General features: G+C 33.5%; 4 protein-coding genes across 4 annotated transcripts in view; all 4 read left to right on the forward strand.

Annotated features, from left to right (window-relative positions):
- Positions 1 to 21529, forward strand: part of LOC125815302 (protein MAINTENANCE OF PSII UNDER HIGH LIGHT 1) — a 106178-nt gene that overhangs the window by 25553 nt on the left and 59096 nt on the right. The window lies entirely within an intron of this gene.
- On the forward strand, positions 157 to 5724 carry LOC125815273 (probable protein arginine N-methyltransferase 3). Its single transcript, XM_049494715.1, has 7 exons — positions 157 to 501; positions 1011 to 1532; positions 2362 to 2459; positions 3693 to 3771; positions 3895 to 4155; positions 4246 to 4413; positions 4960 to 5724. Exons 1-7 carry the CDS (start codon positions 214 to 216, stop codon positions 5419 to 5421), a joined length of 1878 nt encoding a protein of 625 aa, XP_049350672.1. The 5' UTR covers positions 157 to 213; the 3' UTR covers positions 5422 to 5724.
- Positions 6820 to 10990, forward strand: LOC125815320 (CO(2)-response secreted protease-like). The gene is made up of 12 exons (XM_049494764.1): positions 6820 to 6912; positions 7048 to 7148; positions 7472 to 7569; positions 7792 to 7941; positions 8044 to 8155; positions 8363 to 8616; positions 8780 to 9072; positions 9227 to 9327; positions 9420 to 9662; positions 9742 to 9856; positions 9970 to 10162; positions 10428 to 10990. Exons 1-12 carry the CDS (start codon positions 6820 to 6822, stop codon positions 10988 to 10990), a joined length of 2316 nt encoding a protein of 771 aa, XP_049350721.1.
- On the forward strand, positions 14705 to 20768 carry LOC125815287 (uncharacterized). Its single transcript, XM_049494729.1, has 4 exons — positions 14705 to 14842; positions 17135 to 17721; positions 19685 to 19860; positions 19939 to 20768. The coding sequence occupies exons 1-4, from the start codon at positions 14821 to 14823 to the stop codon at positions 20390 to 20392; spliced, it is 1239 nt and encodes a 412-aa protein (XP_049350686.1). The 5' UTR covers positions 14705 to 14820; the 3' UTR covers positions 20393 to 20768.

Consider the following 21529-nt stretch of genomic DNA (forward strand, 5'->3'; position numbering starts at 1 on the left):
ATTTATCACAAATAATTCATTTAAAAGAATATTCAAAGTAAATAAATGGAGGGGATTGTATTTAAATTTAAAATTTAATAAAGGAGAAAATAGTCAAACAACAAAGAGTAGGGTTTTAAAGGGTTTTAGACCATATTTTTCATTCTTCGCCTTCTCCTCAAGTTCCCAAACCAACCATTACCATTCCGAGCTTGTAATTTCTGCTAATTTCCCATGGCGATGGAGGAATCGAACACCGTATATATGGAAGTAGAAGGTGATAACTCAGACGACGATAAGGACCAAAACTGGGACGATTGGGAAAACGGAGACGAAGAAGATGAAGAGGAGGCTATGAGCTCAAAATTACTCTGTTTGTTCTGTGAATCTACTTACGATTCCAGTAATGCGCTCTTTGAGCACTGCGCATCCGAACATCGGTTCCATTTCAACACTCTCAAGAACACGCTTGCCTTGGATTTTTATGGCTGCTTTAAGCTAATTAATTATGTTAGGTCTAAGGTATTCGTTTAACTCATCTTTATTGCTAAAAAAGATGTTATTTTTCAACTCTTTGATTAATTTATCACGTGCAATTCAATTGAAACTAATGTCCTTTTTCCCCCGAGTTTAAGAATGTTTATACAATCAGGTCATTTATTAGTTGGTAATCTGGTAAAAGTGGTAACTAACCTGCTCTTTACACCTTGTTTGGATGGTTGTTACATAATGTATCATATTGTACTTTATTGTTTTAATGAATGTGCCGTTTGGATAGATTGTATCATTTTCCATGAGCTAGTATAAAAGGTAGGGTAAAGGATAAAATAGGATTTAATGATAATGATATGATACAATATAATAAAATTTAAGTAATAGTCAAAACAAATATTGTATTTGAACTACGAACACGATACAATACAATAGGTAACAACCATCCAAACAAGCTGTTAGTGATTTGTGTGTTTTATTTCAATTCTTACTTTATATAAATTGAATCCTTTTTCCATATACATATATGTTGCTATTAGGTTGCTGCGAACAAATGCTGGAGTTGTGGCATTGTTTGTCGGTCAAAGGAAGATTTACTGAATCACTTGCACGAAGTTGCTAGTTTTGATAATGGCCAGTTTCCTTGGAATGATGATGAGTTTTTGAAGCCTTTCTTGAACGAGGATGCACTTTTGTATAGCTTTGATGAAGATGATGAAGGTGAAGATGATGTGGACAATATGCCTATTGACAAAGAGGAGTTAATTAAGGATCTTGAACAAATTAGCATCGATGAGGATGATTTTACTCTCGAAACAGAAGAAAACAAACCTACAGCCTCCAGTCTTAGTGGAGGGAAATCTGCTTCAATGACTGATACTACTCTCAGCAATGGCATTGTCTCTGCAGAAGCTGGTGTTTCTTCATATAGGAACAACAATGACCTAGATTCCAGCTTATATATCGCAAAAGTTGCAGCAAATAAGATCAAGGATGTAAATAAAAACTATTTTGGTGGTTATAGTTCGTATGGTATCCACAGGGACATGATAAGTGATAAGGTAAGTTCTACCCTGATCAGTGTTGTGCATACTTAATTAGTAAGGTAGAACAACTAGTTTCCCTTGATTAAACCTTTTCTATGCTTAATTATTAGGTGCTGCTTTGGCCCAACTTTTGATGTATTAGCAACTTTCTTGTTATGGTGGAAGATATAGTCAACCAAATTGTTTTCCCCATGTTAGGCTAAGGACTTTTTCAATCTCTATTTGTGGTATACTAGTTTACCTAAGCCAATATTTACTTGAATGAATTTTGCTTGTATTTCTTGTCAAACAAGAATCAACTGCTACCTATGTCAAGACAAAGTGAATATACTTCACCAAACTAAGGGAATAAGAATAATCTAGTTATTCTGCGGCTAACTTATCCTTGGAATTTTCTTATTTTGGATCAGGACTTAATTTTACTAGAACAGAAGAAGCACCAATAAAATGCAACTGTCATACATCAAAGCATTCTATACTCCAGACTCAACCATTGTATAAAGCCTAGCCCCTTGTCTTCATCAGGAAGTACATTGTATATTGCCTATCACCCTGAGTATCTATACCCCTATTTTAAACCACACTGCTTTCCAGTCTCTTCAATTGGCGCTAAAGCAATATTTTCTTCCACCAGCTTTTCAAATCTAATTAACATAAATTTCCTGCTGTTGCCTCCAAAACATTGTTGTGAAGCTGATGTAGGGTCTTCATTGAACTCACATTATTGCCAAAATCTATTTCTGCTTCTTTGTGCCTGGACATAATAATGTTTGCCTTCTTTTAAGAAAAAAGGGTACCACTGAATTATTTGGTAACAAGATTGTCAATATTGTGGCTTATGCAGGTAAGAACTGATGCTTATCGGCAAGCCATCCTGGAGAATCCTTCTCTCTTAAAAGGTGCTGTAGTCATGGATGTAGGTTGTGGTACTGGCATATTGAGGTTAGAAGAGTTTTGCTTATGTTTACTTTATCCCATTACATTTTTACCAGTGTAGCCACTAATTTGATGCAATATTCTGAAGATCTTTAAATCCTTTCTAGGCCTCTTTCATTTGTGAGTACTTGAATCCTTGGCTGAATTTCTTGTTCTACTTTTAGGGGATAAGTCATGGAGGAAGAAAAGACAAATATTAAAAACTATGAAAGGAGGTAGTTAGACTTGAAAGAACATAAAGTGGCGAGAAATAAGCTCTGAATCTATTTTTTTTTTATATTACATTACGCCAAGCTGAAGAAAGGAGAATTAAGTCTTATTGCCTTAACCAGAAGGTGAAATAGTCGTACGTGTATCTTTTTATTTCAATCTTTAGATGAGCCACTAGCAGGATTCAGGAAGAGCAGTTTGCAAACGGAGGAAGAAAACGTTTGAAAACCTCTTCAAGACTGATTTCAAATATTTTATTCCTTGGTTTGCACTAGTATGAGGAAGTATGTAGAGATTGACCCACCAAGTGATCTCTTAGCTCTCCTATTCTATCTGCACACCCGTATGTTTTTTGAGTGAGAAAACCATCCTTACAGCTTCAAGTAGTGTATGTATTTCAACATTACATAAAAAAACTAGTGTATGTTTAGTCCTTTAGTTTTTGCTAGGAGATATAACTTGTACAGGAGCTAACTCTTTTTTTTTGTAATCCTTGCATCTTCTGGATGCTTTTTGATGAAATTCTTCTACCTGATCAAAAAAGAAAATTGAAAATCAGTGGCTCAAGGAGGAAGGATTCATAGGAAATCATATTTCAATTTCAACTAACCATTCTTTCAGCCTGATGCTTTTCGATTGGCACTTGGACAGTGTTTGATTGGGTTTGATAAAAGGGCATTTGAAATTGAAGTTGAAAAAACAAAATTGGTTAGTTGAAGTTGTATTTGGACATGAGTTTCACTTGGAAATAAGTTGAAGTTTTGTGAGTGAAAACCATTACTTGCATTGAAATGTGTATTTGCAAATACTGATTGCCAAACTTCAACTTGCAAATACTGATTTTAGTATTTGCACGTGAGTTCATGAGCAAAGACCCCAGGTGATCAGATTTTTCGAAAGAATGCCTAACAGGTCACTGATACTGTCATCTTGGTTGTTTCTTTTGAAATCAACCAATTAGGAAGTAGATCTCAACTTGTAAATCTAAAGAGGAGTCGAACAATTAGAACTGATTCATGCTGTTTCTAGTCTCTTTGCAGCCCAAGCAGGTGCGTCAAGGGTGATTGCAGTTGAAGCAAGTGAAAAGATGGCAGCTGTGGCAGCTCAGGTCAACAATCTCTCATTATCAAATTGTCATGTTGCTTTTCCGAATTTAACTATTTTCTCTTCACTTGCAGCTCCAGTTTTATTAACTAAACTCCATTACTTTATGAACTTACTTTAATTACAGATCGCTAAAGACAATAACCTTTTGCGGATTGGAAGCAAGAATGAAGGTTCTGATCAAGGCAATGGTGTAATGGAAGTGGTTCAAGGAATGGTTGAAGAGCTAAAGAGTACCCAGAAAGTTCAGCCACACAGTGTTGATGTGTTAGTGAGTGAATGGATGGGTTATTGCCTGCTTTATGAGTCAATGCTCAGCTCTGTCCTGTATGCACGTGATCAATTTTTGAAGCCTGGAGGTGCCGTTCTTCCTGACACGGCAACTATGGTAACCCTCAACAAGCTTTTTTTGCATGTGTTTAACAAATCATGTGTTTGTATGTTGGAGCTAACTTCTGTGTCCACATTTCTTTTCTAGTTTGCTGCTGGGTTTGGAAGAGGTGGTACAAGCATTCCATTTTGGGAAAATGTTTATGGCTTTAATATGTCTTGTATCGGCGAGGAAATCGTTAAAGATGCTTCCAGAATTCCAATAGTTGATGTTATTGACAGTTGTGATATAATAACCAATTCAAAAGTTCTCCAGGTTTGTCTTTTTATCTGCATGGAGAAGCATGAAAATTGTGTGTAGTACTTTGACCTCTCAGGGTCCTTGTTTTAGTATCAGTTGTCTGCATTACAGTATATTGGCATTGTCAAACTTTTTAGGTTTTAAACGCGATATCACGATAGTCTTATATGTCAAGCCTGAGGTTTGTTTAATTTAATACTTTATTACCTAATGCTCATCTTTCCACTTGATTCTAGGATTCACTTATGATTATAACAAGCACAATTAAATTGTTCGAGTGAGAGCTTTTGAAGGCTATATGAATTTTATTTTGAATATTAAATAGTTATGTAGATGTAATTATTTGAGAAATAAGTGGTGTACGAGAGAATTGAGTGAACTGTGAAGACTACTGTTGCTTGGAATGATTGTGTCCCTAGATTTTCATTTTTCCCCACAAATCCCTTGGCTCATGAAAACATTCTTTTCTAGAGGACAACTCATTGAACAGATTAAAAGCTGAGAGAGATCTCTTTAAGGTTTTACAATATTTCGCTGACATCTAGTATACTTTATGAACAGAACTTTGATCTGGTGACTATGAAGCTGGAGGAGATGGATTTTACAGGAATGGTTGAACTGGAGCTGAAGGGAGAAACTTCTGCAAACGGGTCTACAGGTTCAAAACCTGTAACAAACTGGTGTTATGGAGTTGTCGTTTGGTTTGAGACTGGATTTACAGAAAGATTCTGTAAAGAAAAGCCAACTAACTTGTCCACATCTCCCCATACCACCAGCACTCACTGGTCGCAGACTATCCTCACTTTCGCAGAACCAATTGCAATGGTATCCCCAGGAACACTAAATGTTGATAAAACGGCAGCAGTTGGTACTGATGCCTGCCCCGCAGTGAAAATACAATGTCGGATCAGTGTAGTTCGTGCTGCTCAGCATCGAAGCATTGACATTTCCATGGAGCTATCAGGAATTGGGCCTTTTGGTAGAAAACGAAATTGGCCAGCACAAATGTTTAATGTATTGTAAGTTGATCCAAACCATTTGACTGCAAACTCAAGCTCCTACCATACATTTCTGCTTGCACCTGACAGGAGGACCTCGGGGCGAGTGAGTGGATTATTTTCGTCTCATTGTTGATGCATGATGAAGACGTGGATCATTCCAAGTTTCTTGGAGTAAGCACAAACCATAGAAATACCCGTCTTGCCCGCCTTTTATTTTGACACTGTTGGTTTTGAGCACTTTGGTGGGCTAGCAGTTGTAGAAGAGAGAATCAACATATTCAAACACATGAGAAATGATTTCTTTGTTGTGGTAATATTTTTTATATAAGTCTTATTCTATCCGCAGTTGTAGAAGAGAGAATCAACATATTCAAACACATGAGAAATGATTTCTTTGTTGTGGTAATATTTTTTATATAAGTCTTATTCTATCCTTATTTCTTCCTGGTAATTTTCCTCAAGAGTCTTTCAGTTGATGGTTAACCATTCACGAAATATGTCATTTGGTTACTTGTATTAGAGTAAAAAATTCTTTCGAGGTCAATTTTTGCATCAGTCGACTAGTATTTAGTTAACATTTGTGTATCCATATTAATACTACTTGCGTTTTTTTATGTGGTAATTGCTGTATTATTTTATGTTTAACTCAAATCTGTAATTTTGTTTTTTTGAGTTGACATTTGATTCTTTCCTGGGGTGCTATCACAAAACACCAGCCACTTGTGAATTGTGATTATAGATGAGGGAACAAATTAGGCAGCGATGAATATGGTATGAGCATTTTGCATGTTCAGCTACTTCCATACTCTGTAAAGTGAATCAATTCATTTATTCTTATAAAAGTTCTTCTCCAAGGAATTAATTATTTCGATTTCAAGTGTTTGGTTCTTCTCTTTTTTTCTTTCAAAATTAGCAGTGACCACATGTAATACATGTATTTGACATTAATCTTGAAAAGGCACAAAATATGCAAAGCCAATTATTATTTGTGTGAGATTTCTTTTATACTGATAATTTGTGAGACAAATCGAAGCCTAACACAACCAACATCGATCGTGAGTCACAAATTAATCAAGTATATTTTATGTACTTAAAAGTGAAATAAGGAATCACTTAGGTGGCTGATCAAAGAATATTAACAATTTGAGGTGTATCCAAATGACACAAACACTTGTGCATGCATAGAGCTAAAGAGCTTGCTTGTCATGTACTTCAACTTTTTCCCCTTTTTGATTAATCATTTTAATAATCCTCTTCTCTTCCATTTAATTAATTGCAGTAATATTAGCTAATCATGCAAGATTAACTTAATCGCATACAAATATAATATATAAAAATATGAGACAAAAAACAAGCTATATAAAAGCCTATATATACTTCTCTTCTTAAGGAATTTAATTACTTGCATGAGTTATATGCTATGGCTTTTCTCTTTTATTTTTCTCCTATTGTTATCTCCACATTCTTTCTTATGATCACTTCTTGCATAGCATCAAATGATCAAACTCCCAAGGTACGTAATTAATTTTCTCCTCTTTTTTTTTTAGAATTTGGCAAAACTAATTATATTAGAGAGTGAAAAAATCGAGTATTTGAACAAATTGTTAATTTCTTCATCCTATTGTAATCGTAGTTATATTGTATGCAGCCTTACATTGTATATATGGGTAGTCCTTTGAATAACAACGGAGACTCAGCTGAAATTTCAGAATTAACTCATCTACAAATGTTGTCATCCATTATCCCAAGGTTAATATATATATATACTATGCTTGCTTTTATACTCTTTTTCCTCTTCATTTGGTTAGACAATAAGCAATAAAAATTAAGAAACAAAACATATAGTAATTAGTACATTAGATTAATTAAATCTAGACATCCTACTAATTATAAGATCATGCAATAGCTAGCAACTTGTATAATTTGATGATCAATAACAAAGTCAGGATTTTCGTTAAGGAAGATCAGCTAAAGGGATGTAATATCTACTATACATAAAACACACACGTGAAAGAATGTATTATTCATGAACATAACAAACTAAAATAATATTGTTTTAACTTTTGGGACAGTGAAGAAAGTGAGAGAATCTCAGTGAAGCATTCATTTCATCATGCCTATAGGGGCTTTTGTGCCTTGCTTACTAAACAAGAAGCCACCCTTTTGTCTGGTAATATTCTTTTCTTTTTCCTTTTTAATTGCATATAATAATGTAAAAAATATTTAAAGAGAATAGTTCAAAATTTATTCCACAATTTCCTCTATAATTTTTAAGTTTTTTTATATTACTAGCCCATTTAGCCAAGTTTTGAGCTACTGGAATGGAAAAAAAAAAATCTATTGGGAGCGACTGTAATGACTAATAACTCGATTTAATTGGAAAATGAAGCAGGTTATGAAGAGGTTGTATCAGTATTTCCAGATCCTATACTTGAACTTCATACAACACGTTCCTGGGATTTTTTGGGATCTTATTATTCTACCAACTACAATTACCATGCTTCTTCTAATTATGACGTTATTATTGGAGTTATTGACACAGGTTACGTTATTTTTATCAAATATAATTATTTTTTAAAACTTTTGGGTTCACAAAAAAATTACTTTTTCCATTAATCAAATTGTTGCATATATTTATTTTTAGGCATATGGCCAGAGTCACCTAGTTTTGATGACCAACATATTGGAGAAGTACCATCAAGATGGAAAGGAGTTTGCATGGAAGGATTTGACTTTCACAAGTCAAACTGCAATAGGTCATCACTTTATTTCACTATCAACAAATAGCTCGTTATCGATAAAGCAAATTTCGATAAATTATATTCAGATAGTGAACTATCTCAATATATGGATATGTGATACTCGCGAAATTTTGTTAATCTCCCTCCTGAGTCGCACAATTTCTCCAAATTCCCTATAAAAATTCTACCTAATTAACATTCTTCAAATTAAATCTATCGTAGGAAGTTGATTGGAGCAAGATTTTACGATATTGAAGATCAAGATTCCAACATCACAAAATTACCTAAAAACACTACAAAACCAAATGGAACACCAAGGGACAGAGTAGGGCATGGAACAAACACAGCCTCAATTGCAGCAGGTGCATTTGTCCCTAATGCCACTTACTATGGCCTAGCAAGTGGCATTGCTAGGGGAGGCTCACCCTCTTCTAGGATAGCAACTTACAAAGCATGCTCAGAGGGATATTGTCAAGGTTTGTATTTATTTTTTTAATAATCATGATGTCTGGGTCAACTTGCACGCATTTGAACCAATGTTTGGATAGACGTGAAGAAATCACCTAATAAAATTAAACTGGAGACATGAGGATTGTCAGTTCACTTTATTGACCACTAGATCACACTGTTGTGATGCAGGTTCTGCGATACTTAAAGCGATTGATGATGCAATTAAAGATGGAGTTGACATAATTTCAATATCTATTGGAAGAAGTTTTGTTTTTCAAACTGATTTTAAGGATGATCCAATTGCAATTGGGGCTTTTCATGCTGCTGAAAGAGGTATTGGTGTTGTCTGTTCTGGTGGGAATGAAGGGCCTGATCCTTACACTGTTACCAACTCTGCTCCTTGGATTTTCACTGTTGCTGCTTCTACTATTGATAGAAAATTTCAGTCCATTGTTGCCCTGGGAAACAATGTCACTTTGAAGGTAAACAGAGCATTAGATTAATTCGACTTCGCGATACACAAAGCTCAATAAAGTGTCTACATGGAGTTTATTTAGTTTCACAATGAGGGTGAGTAGATGTGGATTTAGAATTTAAAGTTTATCCTAACGTACTTTTATTATTCAATTTCAATAGGGAACAGGAATAAGTTTCTATACTAGTGGTCACGCCAAAACTTATCCCCTTGCATTTGGTGAAAATGTTCATTTCCACCCCTCGTTAACTTCTCAAGCCAGGTATTTTTCTTATTTTCAAAATTTATCTCTGACCCTTTGTTATCGCGGAATGTTTTGTGCATCGGACTGTAAAATTGCATATGCAAGTGCAGGTATTGTATGCCAGGGTCACTTGATGCTAAAAAAGTTGCTGGGAAAATAATTGTTTGTATGAATGATGGCTGGTCAGTATCAAGATTAATCAAGAAATTAGTAGTGCAAGATGCCAATGCAAAAGGTTTAATTTTAATTGATGAGCAAGAGAAAAGTTCCCCATTTGATTCAGGCAGTTTCCCATTTGCTGAATTTGGAAAAATAGCTGGGGCAAAAATTCTTCAATATATTAATTCCTCCCAGTAAGACTCATCTATCATTTTTACAAATTACGTAAAACAAAAAAATTTACTCGCACTCAATATTTACACTAAATCACAGAAATCCACATGCGACTATATTTCCGGCTAATGAGATCCGAAGATTTAAGCCAGCTCCAGTAGTCGCAGATTTTTCTTCACGTGGACCTGCCACACTTACCGAGAATATTCTTAAGGTTCTAATTAATTAGTTATATCGTCATCTATGTATATAAGTTAAACTTGATTGATAAATTATGCGTTACAACTTGACTATGAGTTTAAAATATGATTTTGGATGTATGTGCAGCCTGATATAACAGCTCCTGGTGTTGGCATTTTATCAGCTATGATTCCAAATACTGAAAAAGGATCATCTTTGTTTGGTATTACATCAGGAACATCAATGGCATGTCCACATGTAAGTGGAGCTATGGCCTTCATTAAATCAATTCACCCAACATGGACCTTCTCAATGATCAAATCTGCTATAATGACAACAGGTATTACATATTAAATCAAGTTACGGCTTGTTGAAAATTCGTCGAAATTTAATTCCTAACGTATAACATTATCAAAGGTTTTTCGATCGATTCTTTTTTTCTTATTGATGCAAAATGTAGTCTGACTAGTGATGAAATCAGAAATTTCATCAAAATTTAATATATACATAAGAAAAATAAATGATATAATTTTTTGACCAAAGGTGTTCAACTAATCCTTTCCGTAGTAACTGAATTTTCATTTTCTTTTTTTTTTTCTCTGCAGCAACAATATCTAATAATCTGAGAAAGCCCTTGACAAATACATCAAATCTTGATGCAAGTCCACATGAAATTGGTGCTGGTGAATTAAACCCTATTAAAGCTCTAAATCCAGCCTTAATATTTGAAACAACCATGATTGATTACTATAACTTCCTTTGTTATTATGGATACAAAGAAAAAGAACTTAGATTAATAGTATCAAAGAAAAATAATTTTTATTGTCCAAGAAATAGTACTAGTACTACCAAAAAGGAACTCATATCACACATGAATTACCCTTCAATCTCTATAAAAAAACTTGATCAAGGGGTCTCCAAAGTCAAACGAGTTGCAATGAATGTTGGTTCTCCAAATGCCACGTATACTTCCTCGATTATTGGTCCACCCGGTTTGATTGTTAGGGTTCTTCCAAGAAAGATTGAATTTGTGAAAGAAATAAAGAAAGTTTCGTTTGAAATATCGTTTGACGGTAAAAAAGCATCAAAAGGTTATAATTTTGGATTTATAATATGGTCAGATGGCTTTCATAAGGTTAAGATGGTATTTGCAGTGAATGTTGAGTAGTTTATAAAAAAAAATTATTTTGTAGAGGGATGATATATTATTGTAACTTGTAAAACTATTTTCCGATTTATAAATTGGAATACAACAATTTTAATTTGATGAGAGTTCTTGTAAACTCTTGATATTTTCTAGCGTTTGCATATTCATGAAACAATGAATCGTTAGGGTAATGCTTCATCACTAAATTACTTGTAGCTAACAATTTTTTTTTTTGATAATTCGCTGTTAAATATATGATTTGTGACAAAATTTGATGCTTAGCTATCAAGTTTATCCATAGCGCAAATATGCCATCAAACTTTTAGAAAAGACTCATATATGTCATCCGTTAAAAGTGTGGCTCATCTATGCCATTGTTGTTAAGAAAAGGCTCATCCATGCTATTTTTTTAACTCCGGTTTTGCAAAACCATTTTTTTACGCCCCAAACAAGGTTTAACACTTTTCAATTAGAGTTTTTGGATCAAATGTACACTTTTTGCTTCTTTTTCTTTAGAAACACCAAGTACACATGAAGAACATAAATAACTTCCAAATTTTCAATATCTTCACGAAATTATCTCAAATTTCGGCAATAACATTAATTTCTTCTTTTAAAAAAATAAATAAAAAATCTAAAATCATTTGTAGAATTTAAAAATTCACCCGTGTTAAAAAAAAATTCCAAAAAATGAAAATCAGTCCCAAAATTTTAAAATTTTGCTTTGATTAGTGTTTTTGTAGTTGTTTTTTACGTTAGATCTTTGTTGCCTAGTGTTTTTTGAGTTTATGTTCAAAATTTCAAATGATTTGAAATTGTGGAGAAAATTTTACCATTAATGAATGTTGAAGTTTTGAAACTTTGAAGAAATTTCAAGTGGTCTTGTTGAGTTAAGTTGAATTCGAGCTCAAAAGATATTGAGTTTTGGTATCTAGCTCGAAGGAAAACTACTCTTGAAATTTGAGGCGATTTCATGAAGATTTGAACAAGTTTGAAATTTAGGAATTGTTAATGTTCTTTATGTGTTCTTGTTGTTCTTAAAGAAGTAGAAGCAAAAAAATGTACATTTAATCCAAAAACACCAATTAAAAAGTAATAAATCTTGTTTGGGGTGTAAACAATGATTTTGTAAAATTGGAGTTAAAAAAATAGCATGAATGAGCCTTTTCTAAAAGTTTAATGGCATATTTGAGTTTTTTTTTTTAAAAAAAGTAGTGGTAGAACTTTGTTTCCAAAACTCATTGCTTGAAATAGTTTAATAGTCTATTTTATAAGTTTTTCGAAAGTCAAAAGTATTTCTCCTTCCGTCCACTTTTAATTGTCATGTTGCGTTTTTCAAAAGTCAATTTGACTAATTTTCAAAGTTAAATTAGATTACATTAATTTGATATTTTAAACAAAAAAAATTAGCTATTCAAAAACTATATGAAAAGTATTATAAATTACAATTTTTTAGCATATCAATAAGATAAAAAAATACATCGTAAAATGTTAATCAAAGTTCTTATTATTTGACTATAAAAAAGGAAACCATGACAATTAAAAATGAACAAATTTTTTTTCTTTAAAAAAAAGTGCTTATTCTCTAAATTTGAGGTGTTTGGCCTAATTTTAAAAAACAAAATAGGTGTTTTTAAGTTGTAATACATTTTTTCACAAAAGTGAATTGTTGCATTTGTTAAGATATAGGAAGAGGAGATGTATTTGTTTAAACATTCGTTAATTAGAAAATTTAATTGAATTGTTTGAAAGAGGTATATAATATCATATTAGGATTTCACCTACAATCGACTCTTTTTCTCGAATTTTACTCTTAGTAACTCTTATGCTCAAAGTAAGATGTTGTCTAAATCAGACCACGAACTACAAACGTCTGAAAAAGTTCTATTGTTACGTTATTTCACGAGGCAATCCACAATCAATGTAAATGTGAAGGACCCACGATAACGGCATAACGTCCTGAATAATCGACTCGTTTACCAAACATAGTCTCATGAAATCTTCCCTCTTTGCTAATATAAAACTCTTAATCATAAGATTGAAGCAAAAAAAAAAAATGAAAATAAAGTAATAATCGATGAACAGTATAATGGAAGAGAGAATTTTCTTTTGTCCATTGAGAATGTCTTTTAGTATTCACGTGAAATAGAATGGAATATATTAATTGACTCTCCTATCCTACTTACGTTTCAACCGTTACTTGAGCGAAAAGTCGTGAATATTTAATGACACTAAATATGATTTTCCTAATTTTAAAGTTTTGATATTATCTGCCCAACCAAATTAGTTGTGTCAGTAAATATTATTTCATTAAGCATCGCTGATATGTATCTTTGAAAGGTCTAATTGTTTGTTGGTCAGGTCTGTCAAAATAACTCAGAACCTCTATGAATCATTTAGTGGAATTATATATATATATTGTCAAAGGCATTCAACAATTTTTTATATGCAAAATAAATTATTTTACCCTATTTTCATAATATAATATTTTAATTTAGTTGGACTCCTTTGCATCCCTCAGCCTTCGCACCTGTGGGGTGGGGTGGAGGGGAATAATTTTCATCAAAGTATCAAATGTTAGTTCATTTTTGTTTTACAATATTTATCTAAATAATAATGATGTGTACGCGGATCTCGACTATAAAAAACATAAATTTTTATATATAATTCATTTCTTATTTTGTTGTTTTTGCAAATTGAAGTTCATTTGTTCTATCTCAATCAATTGAAGAGTTATTAAATTGCATGTGCATTAAATACTCAAAGAAACCGAATAATATGATCTCATTCTTGCAATACTTTTTTGTGATATTTAATACAAAACTTAAGCACAAAAATCAATTTCGACATTAACAACGCAATAAAGTTATAAAACAAACAAAATATTTTTCTTCGTTAATTGATATACAATGTTATTTTAATCAGAAAACAAAAATAATAATTTATATTATTATAGGAGTAATAGTTTAAAAATAAAGAACTAAGTTCAAGACGATTGTATGCATATTAGAGATTTGATAACATTTGTAAGTCTTAATAATTAACAAAAAAATAGCCTAATATGAAGGTCTAAAACCTTTGCCCTCAAAATTTTAAAGCTAAATATAGAAAAAATATGTATTTTATTTTTAAAAAATAGATTAATTTCGATAAATACACTATGCTTCCTTAAAAATTTCAAATAGAATAGAAAAATCAAGACAAAAACCTAATACTTTCCTCCTTCCCATGTAATACGCTCCTTATAATTTAGTATTAATATTACTATTAATTAAATTTTACTATTGTTTACCGTTTTTACCAATGCCACACTGAGTCAAAAAAATTATATTGAATAAAAGAAAAAGAGATTTGATATTTTCTATATTCTTTGTTAAAATATCCCAACCCAATATATCATATTTTGTGGACACCCTTTCTTGGTTAACAAAACCCTGCACGTGCTTCAATAAACCACACGTGTAAAACATTTATTTATGTTAATAAAAAATTATATTATATAGTAATAAATAAATTAAATTAGTTACTTGGGCTAAAGAGTAACTAAAAATAAAGAATTTGTTTTTACTAATAATAAATGCAAAGCAGTAAGTATAACCTACTTTACTTCTTCCTTTTCTTCTTCCTTGTGCGAAACTCAGATCACAAAGGGGGCTGAAGGTTTTCGATTTTCTCTGATAAATTTTACTTTTTTATGAATTTATATCTATATGCGGTTGCGCGCAGATGGTTTTTTTTTTTTTTTTTTTTTTGTGAATTTTGGTTAGTGAATGCTGTGTGTGTTTTGTGTAGGAAATTTGTGGAAGGAGATCTGATGTACTTGCTTGTGGATCTTAATTATTCAGGAGATCATGATCGCCGTAGAGCATAAAGGTATGATTTTTTTGATTTTGTTTGATATGGTTGTTTGTTCTGTTATATGTTTTATGTGTGGAATTTGTGGCGGTGGGATCTTGATTTTTGTAGAAATTGTGGGGTTGAATTGAAGTAGAGGAATTGTGGGTTGATGTGTAATTTTTTTGAATGGAATGGTAAAGGGTTTGATTGTTCACTGTGGTTTTTGGTTGTGAATGGATGTGAAAGAGTGAGCTTTTGATCAGCTAGTGCTATTGATGTTCTCTTAGTAGCTCAGTTGGTTAGCTAACCAGCTACCTGAATTTTCTGAATTTTCCCATAGTTGGTGAGGGTCGTAAATTGTAATCCCCTCCCCATTGTTATTATTATTATTTTTTTAAAAGGGGAAGACTAGGAAGACCTTAAGATTGAATAATTGGTAAGAAGTTTTTGTTCATAATGGTAGTGTCTGAGCAATGTTCCACGCATCTCGACTATTCCGCTAGGTACCCGTTACCTCCCACCACTATTCCACCGGTACTTGCTAAGTAGGACCACTGAATAAGCTCTAGATCTCTTGGAAAATTATGATCTTATAAACCTGTCTCCCGAGAGACTTCTTGATGCCATGCAGGCTTCTCTTTTGGGCTAGTTGATAGTGATTGATGATTTACATGTGTTATGTTACGTATGAGGAATAAAACTCGTGTTCAGTTCTGCAATTATAACACTTGATGTTCACTCCTTCAACTCCATGTCCATGACTATTTGAGTACTACTACCTACCCTCAGAGTAAAGTCAGTGTTGCCGGTATTAGATTCTGATTTAAATATGTGGCAGTCAAACTAAGCTTGAGACTTGAATAATCACAAATATTACAATATCCCCTTTTAGTTTTTAAATTACAGGACTGATTGTCTTTTTTCGCCTTATGTTCTGTGTGAAGCAAAGCTTTGTTTTTTGTGGAAATGCATTTTTGAGAGGTCAATCTGGGCAGTAAAACTATAGCAGAAGGAAAGTATCTCTAGATTACTACTGCATTTAGGGGTCGTTTGGTAGAGTGTATTAGCAAAAATAATGTATGCATTAATTATATGTATTAGTAATCCCTTGTTTGGTGCATTTTTTCATGCTATGTATAACTAATGTTGCATTAGTTATACACTCTATTGTGTATTGAGGAGTGTATTATTAATACCATGGATTTCTAGGTATTAGTAATGCAAAGGATTTAATACATGCATTAATATGGTTAAAGACCCAATTACCTCTCAAAAGTACTTTTACATCTTTTCCACCATAATTGTGAAGGATACTTTTGTAAATATATATTTTTATACAATGCATACTATTTTTAATACACCAAACCAAACAATGCATAACAATAATCTATGCATAACTAATACAAGTATAATTAATACATGCATTACTAATACACTCAATTGGGTATTATTTTTATACACTCTACCAAACGACCCCTTTGTGTAACCACTAATATTACGTTCTTTCTGTCAAAAGATCTATTGAGTTTTAGTAGCTTGAGTGGACACAAAGCAACTCAATCTATTGAGTGAATTCTGAGATTCTGCTAGAACTTTAGAATATTTTATTTGTAAAATAGCACCATTGGCTTTCGTATCCTTGCTGGGAACTTGAGGTCTTGAACCTACTATTTGACGTCTGATAAGGAAATGTCTGAAGAATGCGTGTTTTGTATAAAACTATTTTACCTTATTAAAAAAAGAAAAAGAACAAATTTCCTGACAGCAATACCTAGCTTTAGAAAGAAAGTTCCTTTTTTCTTGTGATAGAGGTAAAATAAAGAATACAGCCTACTCTCTGCTGTATGCAAAAGGCCTTGCTGTACTGGTGTATCCTCGTAAAATCTAGAGATCTTAACTTAATAATAATAAATAAAAAAAAAGCCCGAGCTTTGCTTGTCCCTTGTGTATTCGAGTTATAGACTAGTTCATTAGAAAAGTAGTTTGATTGCCTTGAATAGGTGGTTTGGGGTGCTATCTTAAGGGAGAAAAGCTTCAGAGCTGCATAAACATTTAACTGGAATTTTTGAAAGGCCTCTTTGGTTATCTGATTTTTCAGCAGATTTTTGTTTAGCCATAGACCATACATCAAATAACTCACAAGCTGCAATGAGATTTAATATTCTGATCCTATGTAATCAGCCAGTGTTGTCATATTTGTTTTAAAATTTCTCTTGGGTTTATTGAGTTAGTGGAAATTATGTACTTTGGGATCTTGATTTATTCATGTTTGTGGAACACTTTCATTAGCACCTCTCTGATGTGTTTGTGTTTATCCTTGGACTGCAGATACTATGCATACAAATTGTGAGGCATCCGTAAGATGCCTTCCGAGTGCAAGCTATCCCCATAATCTGCACTACAGTAGAACTGCAGTCAAAGTCTTACCAGAGCCTAGTGATGGCACCTATATTCATCCAGGTGGGGATAGCTTGGACTGCACATTGACTGGTGAACCAATTGAGTCTTCAAAAGAATCTCCGAGCCACACTGTCTATCAGCATGGCTTTGGTTTATGGTCTGCCTTTTATCCGAACTCAAATATGCATCTGCGCTCTGTGAATGCTATTGAAAGCCAGCCCTATCCATATTCAGTGGATAATCACTACCATTATTGCCTATTAAACATGTTCCCTCAAAATTATCAGTGTGATTATCGGTTCCAAGATTTCCAGTATTTTGTTGTTATCGACTTTGAGGCAACATGTGATAAAGAAAAGAATCCTCACCCTCAGGAGATAATAGAGTTTCCATCAGTAATAGTGAGTAGCACGACTGGCCAGCTGGAAGCTTGTTTTCAAACTTACGTGAGGCCAACATGCAATCAACAACTGAGTGATTTCTGCAAGGATCTGACTGGTATCCAGCAAATTCAGGTTGGTTGCAAGTGTTTGATTTCCTACCAATTATTAGATTTCATCTAAGATGATAGAATTGTAATTAATAATGGAAGAACCTTGGATATGAGAAATTGCACAACCTGGAATTATGCGTGATGCGCTGGCTTAGTGCAAAAAATTATAAAATCTTTTACTTCCTATTACTTATAAAATAATAATAACAATAATAATAATGGAAGAACCTTGGATATGCATATACTGAACATATGTGTCTGACTGTATATCCTTTACTGATCAAAAAGAGATATATGTATCATACAACCCTTCCACATATGAAGATTGACTTAATTTGATGGGTTGAAGTTGGAAACTCTCTGCTAGCAGTAAATATTATTCATCTGCTCCTCCTTTCCTTTTCTAGCTATATTATTATTAAACGAGTTATAAACAAAGAAACTGAGTAAGACTTTATAGGCTTGTGGAATTACTTTATCTCCTGTGTTGTATGTATGCTGCAATTATCTCAGAAGTTTGAAATGGCTATGGTTTGAGATATTTCCTCCATATAGCAAGTTATATGAGAAATGATTATATCTTGCTGCCTTTGATTATTTTTTTTAATGGATACTTGGCATCTTGTTTCGGTTATGTATGGAAATTATTTACTTTTAACTTTTTTATGTCTACTTGCTCTCCGTGCTGATGTGAAGAAGCTCTTTCATGGTTTTAGACTATATAGAAAGATTTGTCTCTTCATAGAACCTTCAGTATCTCTATGTTCTTGTGATTACCAAATTTACTGACCACCATTGAAGAGATTAATGTAATTGAGTTTTAAAAAGATGAGTTTGTAAGAAGAGGTGGATAAGTCCAAACTCCTATGAGAAATCCTAGTCTTTCTTGGATTAATGGTGATTACATTTCTTCCCTTGCTAGGTATGTTTTGTTCTAATCCAACTTAAGTATCTTGATCTAGGTTTCGAACACATTTCTCAAGCAGGAATGGTCCCTATTTTTCTTTAATAGAAAAGATTTAGAGGGAGTCATGAGAGAACCCTTGTCCACCATAGAAATGAGTTAGGGATGCTCCACTAGGGTTCGAGACCTTTGAACATGACAAATCAGTGTCACCAAAGACCTGAAGCTATGTGTAGTGCAGCAGATTGCATGCGTCTCCTAACTTGGGCAGCGGTTCAATGAGGGCAGTAAGGCATGCGCCTTACCAAAAACTAGTGTATCAACTACATTTCAAAAAGAACAAGGTAACTTGGGCAGCGGTTCAATGAGGGCAGTAAGGCATGCGCCTTACCAAAAACTAGTGTATCAACTACATTTCAAAAAGAACAAGGTTAAACAATGATGCTTATGACTTTGTCCTGTAATGGGCGGCACTAAACTATAAATATCTCTGATTGCTATTAAACAATATGCAATATATAGTATACTATTTAGAAATAGGAATAAGAAATCTAATATAAGAAAATAGTGCTAATTATAAAAAATAATAATATATAATATAAGAAAATTAGTTGCGAAATCTGAATGAGAAATTTTGAACTACATTTTTGCGTCTGAATCAGAAATTTAGTATGAGTTTTGAACTTCAATGTCATGGTTTTCACTTCATATATTTTACTTAATTACAGTTTTTTCCCTTGAACTTATTCTATTTGTGTTTATAGTTCTTTTTTTTTAGCATTATATATTTCTTATATTTTCTTCATTTGCACGTCCCTTAAAGCACTCAGTTGAATTGCTCTTAAGCTAACCTCAGTCATTGTTTTTCTGCTTGAAACCCTTGAAGCTTTCTACTCATTTTGCTCTTGACAACACCATGAAAGAATACTACACTTTTAAGGACAGGCTTGTAGTTTGAAGTATTCCTTTTCTTGAGTAGATTTGACCTGTCTTGTGCATATTGGTACTCTGTTGCTGCTTTGTGTGGGTTTATTGTTGTAGTAGCTGAGTCATGCAAATTTGTTTTTTTTTTCTTTTCCAGGTTGATAGAGGTGTTACTCTAAGTGAAGCGCTCCTTAGGCATGACAAGTGGCTTGAGAAGAAAGGGATAAAGAATACCAACTTTGCAGTTGTCACATGGTCCAGTTGGGATTGCCGTGTGATGTTGGAATCAGAATGTCGATACAAAAAGATCAGGAAGCCTCCTTATTTTAACCGGTATGTTTGTACTTTAATTTTATCTATGTTGTAAATTGGACCTTTTTTTGGGGGGGTTAACCTTAGATTATCTTCCAGTTGGATCAACTTGAAGGTTCCTTTTGGAGAGGTTTTTGGAGGCGCGAGGTGCAATTTGAAAGATGCAGTCCAAATGGCTGGCTTAGCTTGGCAGGGCCGTGCTCACTGTGGTCTTGATGATGCCAAAAATACAGCCCGCTTGCTTGCTTTTCTCATGCACAAGGGTTTTAGATTCTCTATCACCGATTCTCTTATGTATCAATCTAATGATGAACCCCTTTCATGGAAGCTGCCCCCAGATCACCCATCATTTCCTTCTTATCAACCTCAAAAGATGAGAGACGTGCCTTCTCCAGTATTGCAAAATCAGCCCTACTGTTTCTGTGGAGTAAGGAGCAGCAAAGGGATATTCCGAAAACCAGGTCCAAAGCAAGGAAACCTCTTCTTCGGGTGTGGGAATTGGACTGCTGCTAGAGGTGCCTGTTGCCAGTATTTTGAATGGGCCTTGTCCTGAAGGACCAGAAAAATGACTTAATTTATTCAGGCTTGATCATCGTCACATCGCTCTCTTTGTAAAAAGTGAAACGGAAAGACTGTTTGAGGAAGTGAATCTCCACTTCTCTTGTGGACGTTTTCACTTCCAACCAAGTAAATATGGATAGTTCAATCAAAACCCTTTTGTTTCCTGTTAATGCTTATGAGCCTGCGGTCAACTTAGGGAATGAAAGATGGAATGATCCAACCAGCTTAAAACTGACTTGTTGACAGTGATTGAACTCAATGGTGTAGTTAGAAGCATGCATTGACATGCCTGGACATGTCTTATTGTGTTAAAAATAACGTGTGAGCATTTGCTATTCAATGGGAATGACAAATTTGCTTGCCCATAATTCTTTCACTTACCCCCTCCACCCCCACTCCTGCCTCTTCTCACTTTTAGTTTATTTTTTACCTCAAGTTTGACTTTTATATTAAACCTGCTAGTGTTTTGCCCTATAGGACCTCAAATAATTCCAAATTGAACTTTTTAGTAAATCTCTAGACATATTTTCAAATCATAGCATCAACAAGCATATCTTGAATATGAAGAGTGTTGCATATTTTTGGGAAAACGCAACACATTTATACTCATAAAGATATCACTCTCCATGCACTTACCCCCAGTACTTAGAAATGTTTTGAAGGAAACTTGGACCAACTTGAAAGCGACAACTTCTATAAAGAATATATTATGTCCGTCTTGAACATTCTATACTTTAATTTTATTTAGTTGTTTGTGTGGAGAGGCGGTTACACATAACATGACGCATTTTCAGCTCATCGAGAAGATGCAGTCTATGAAGATCACAAATTAGGATAAAAGGGTAGAAGGTGATGGAGGGCTGGTACTTCTGATCTTTCTATACTGTCTTATTCAAACTATCTTGTTATGTGATACTTAAGTGGAAGAACTTTCGCAAATGACCTCATGGAGAGTTGAGGCTTATAATCTTGGTTTTCGTGATTTAGTTCAAGCACATACATTTTTTCCAAGTTAAGTCAACTCATATAATTTATTTACAATTATAATATAGTTCATATAATTATCCATCCTAGAATTTAATTTTGAACATTTGTTTTACTTTAAGTACTCCACTTACTGACGTTTAGA

Source organism: Solanum verrucosum, unplaced genomic scaffold (genome assembly GCF_900185275.1).
Source record: "Solanum verrucosum unplaced genomic scaffold, falcon-dt-bn FXZP01000261.1, whole genome shotgun sequence".
NCBI classification, from domain to species: Eukaryota; Viridiplantae; Streptophyta; class Magnoliopsida; order Solanales; family Solanaceae; genus Solanum; species Solanum verrucosum.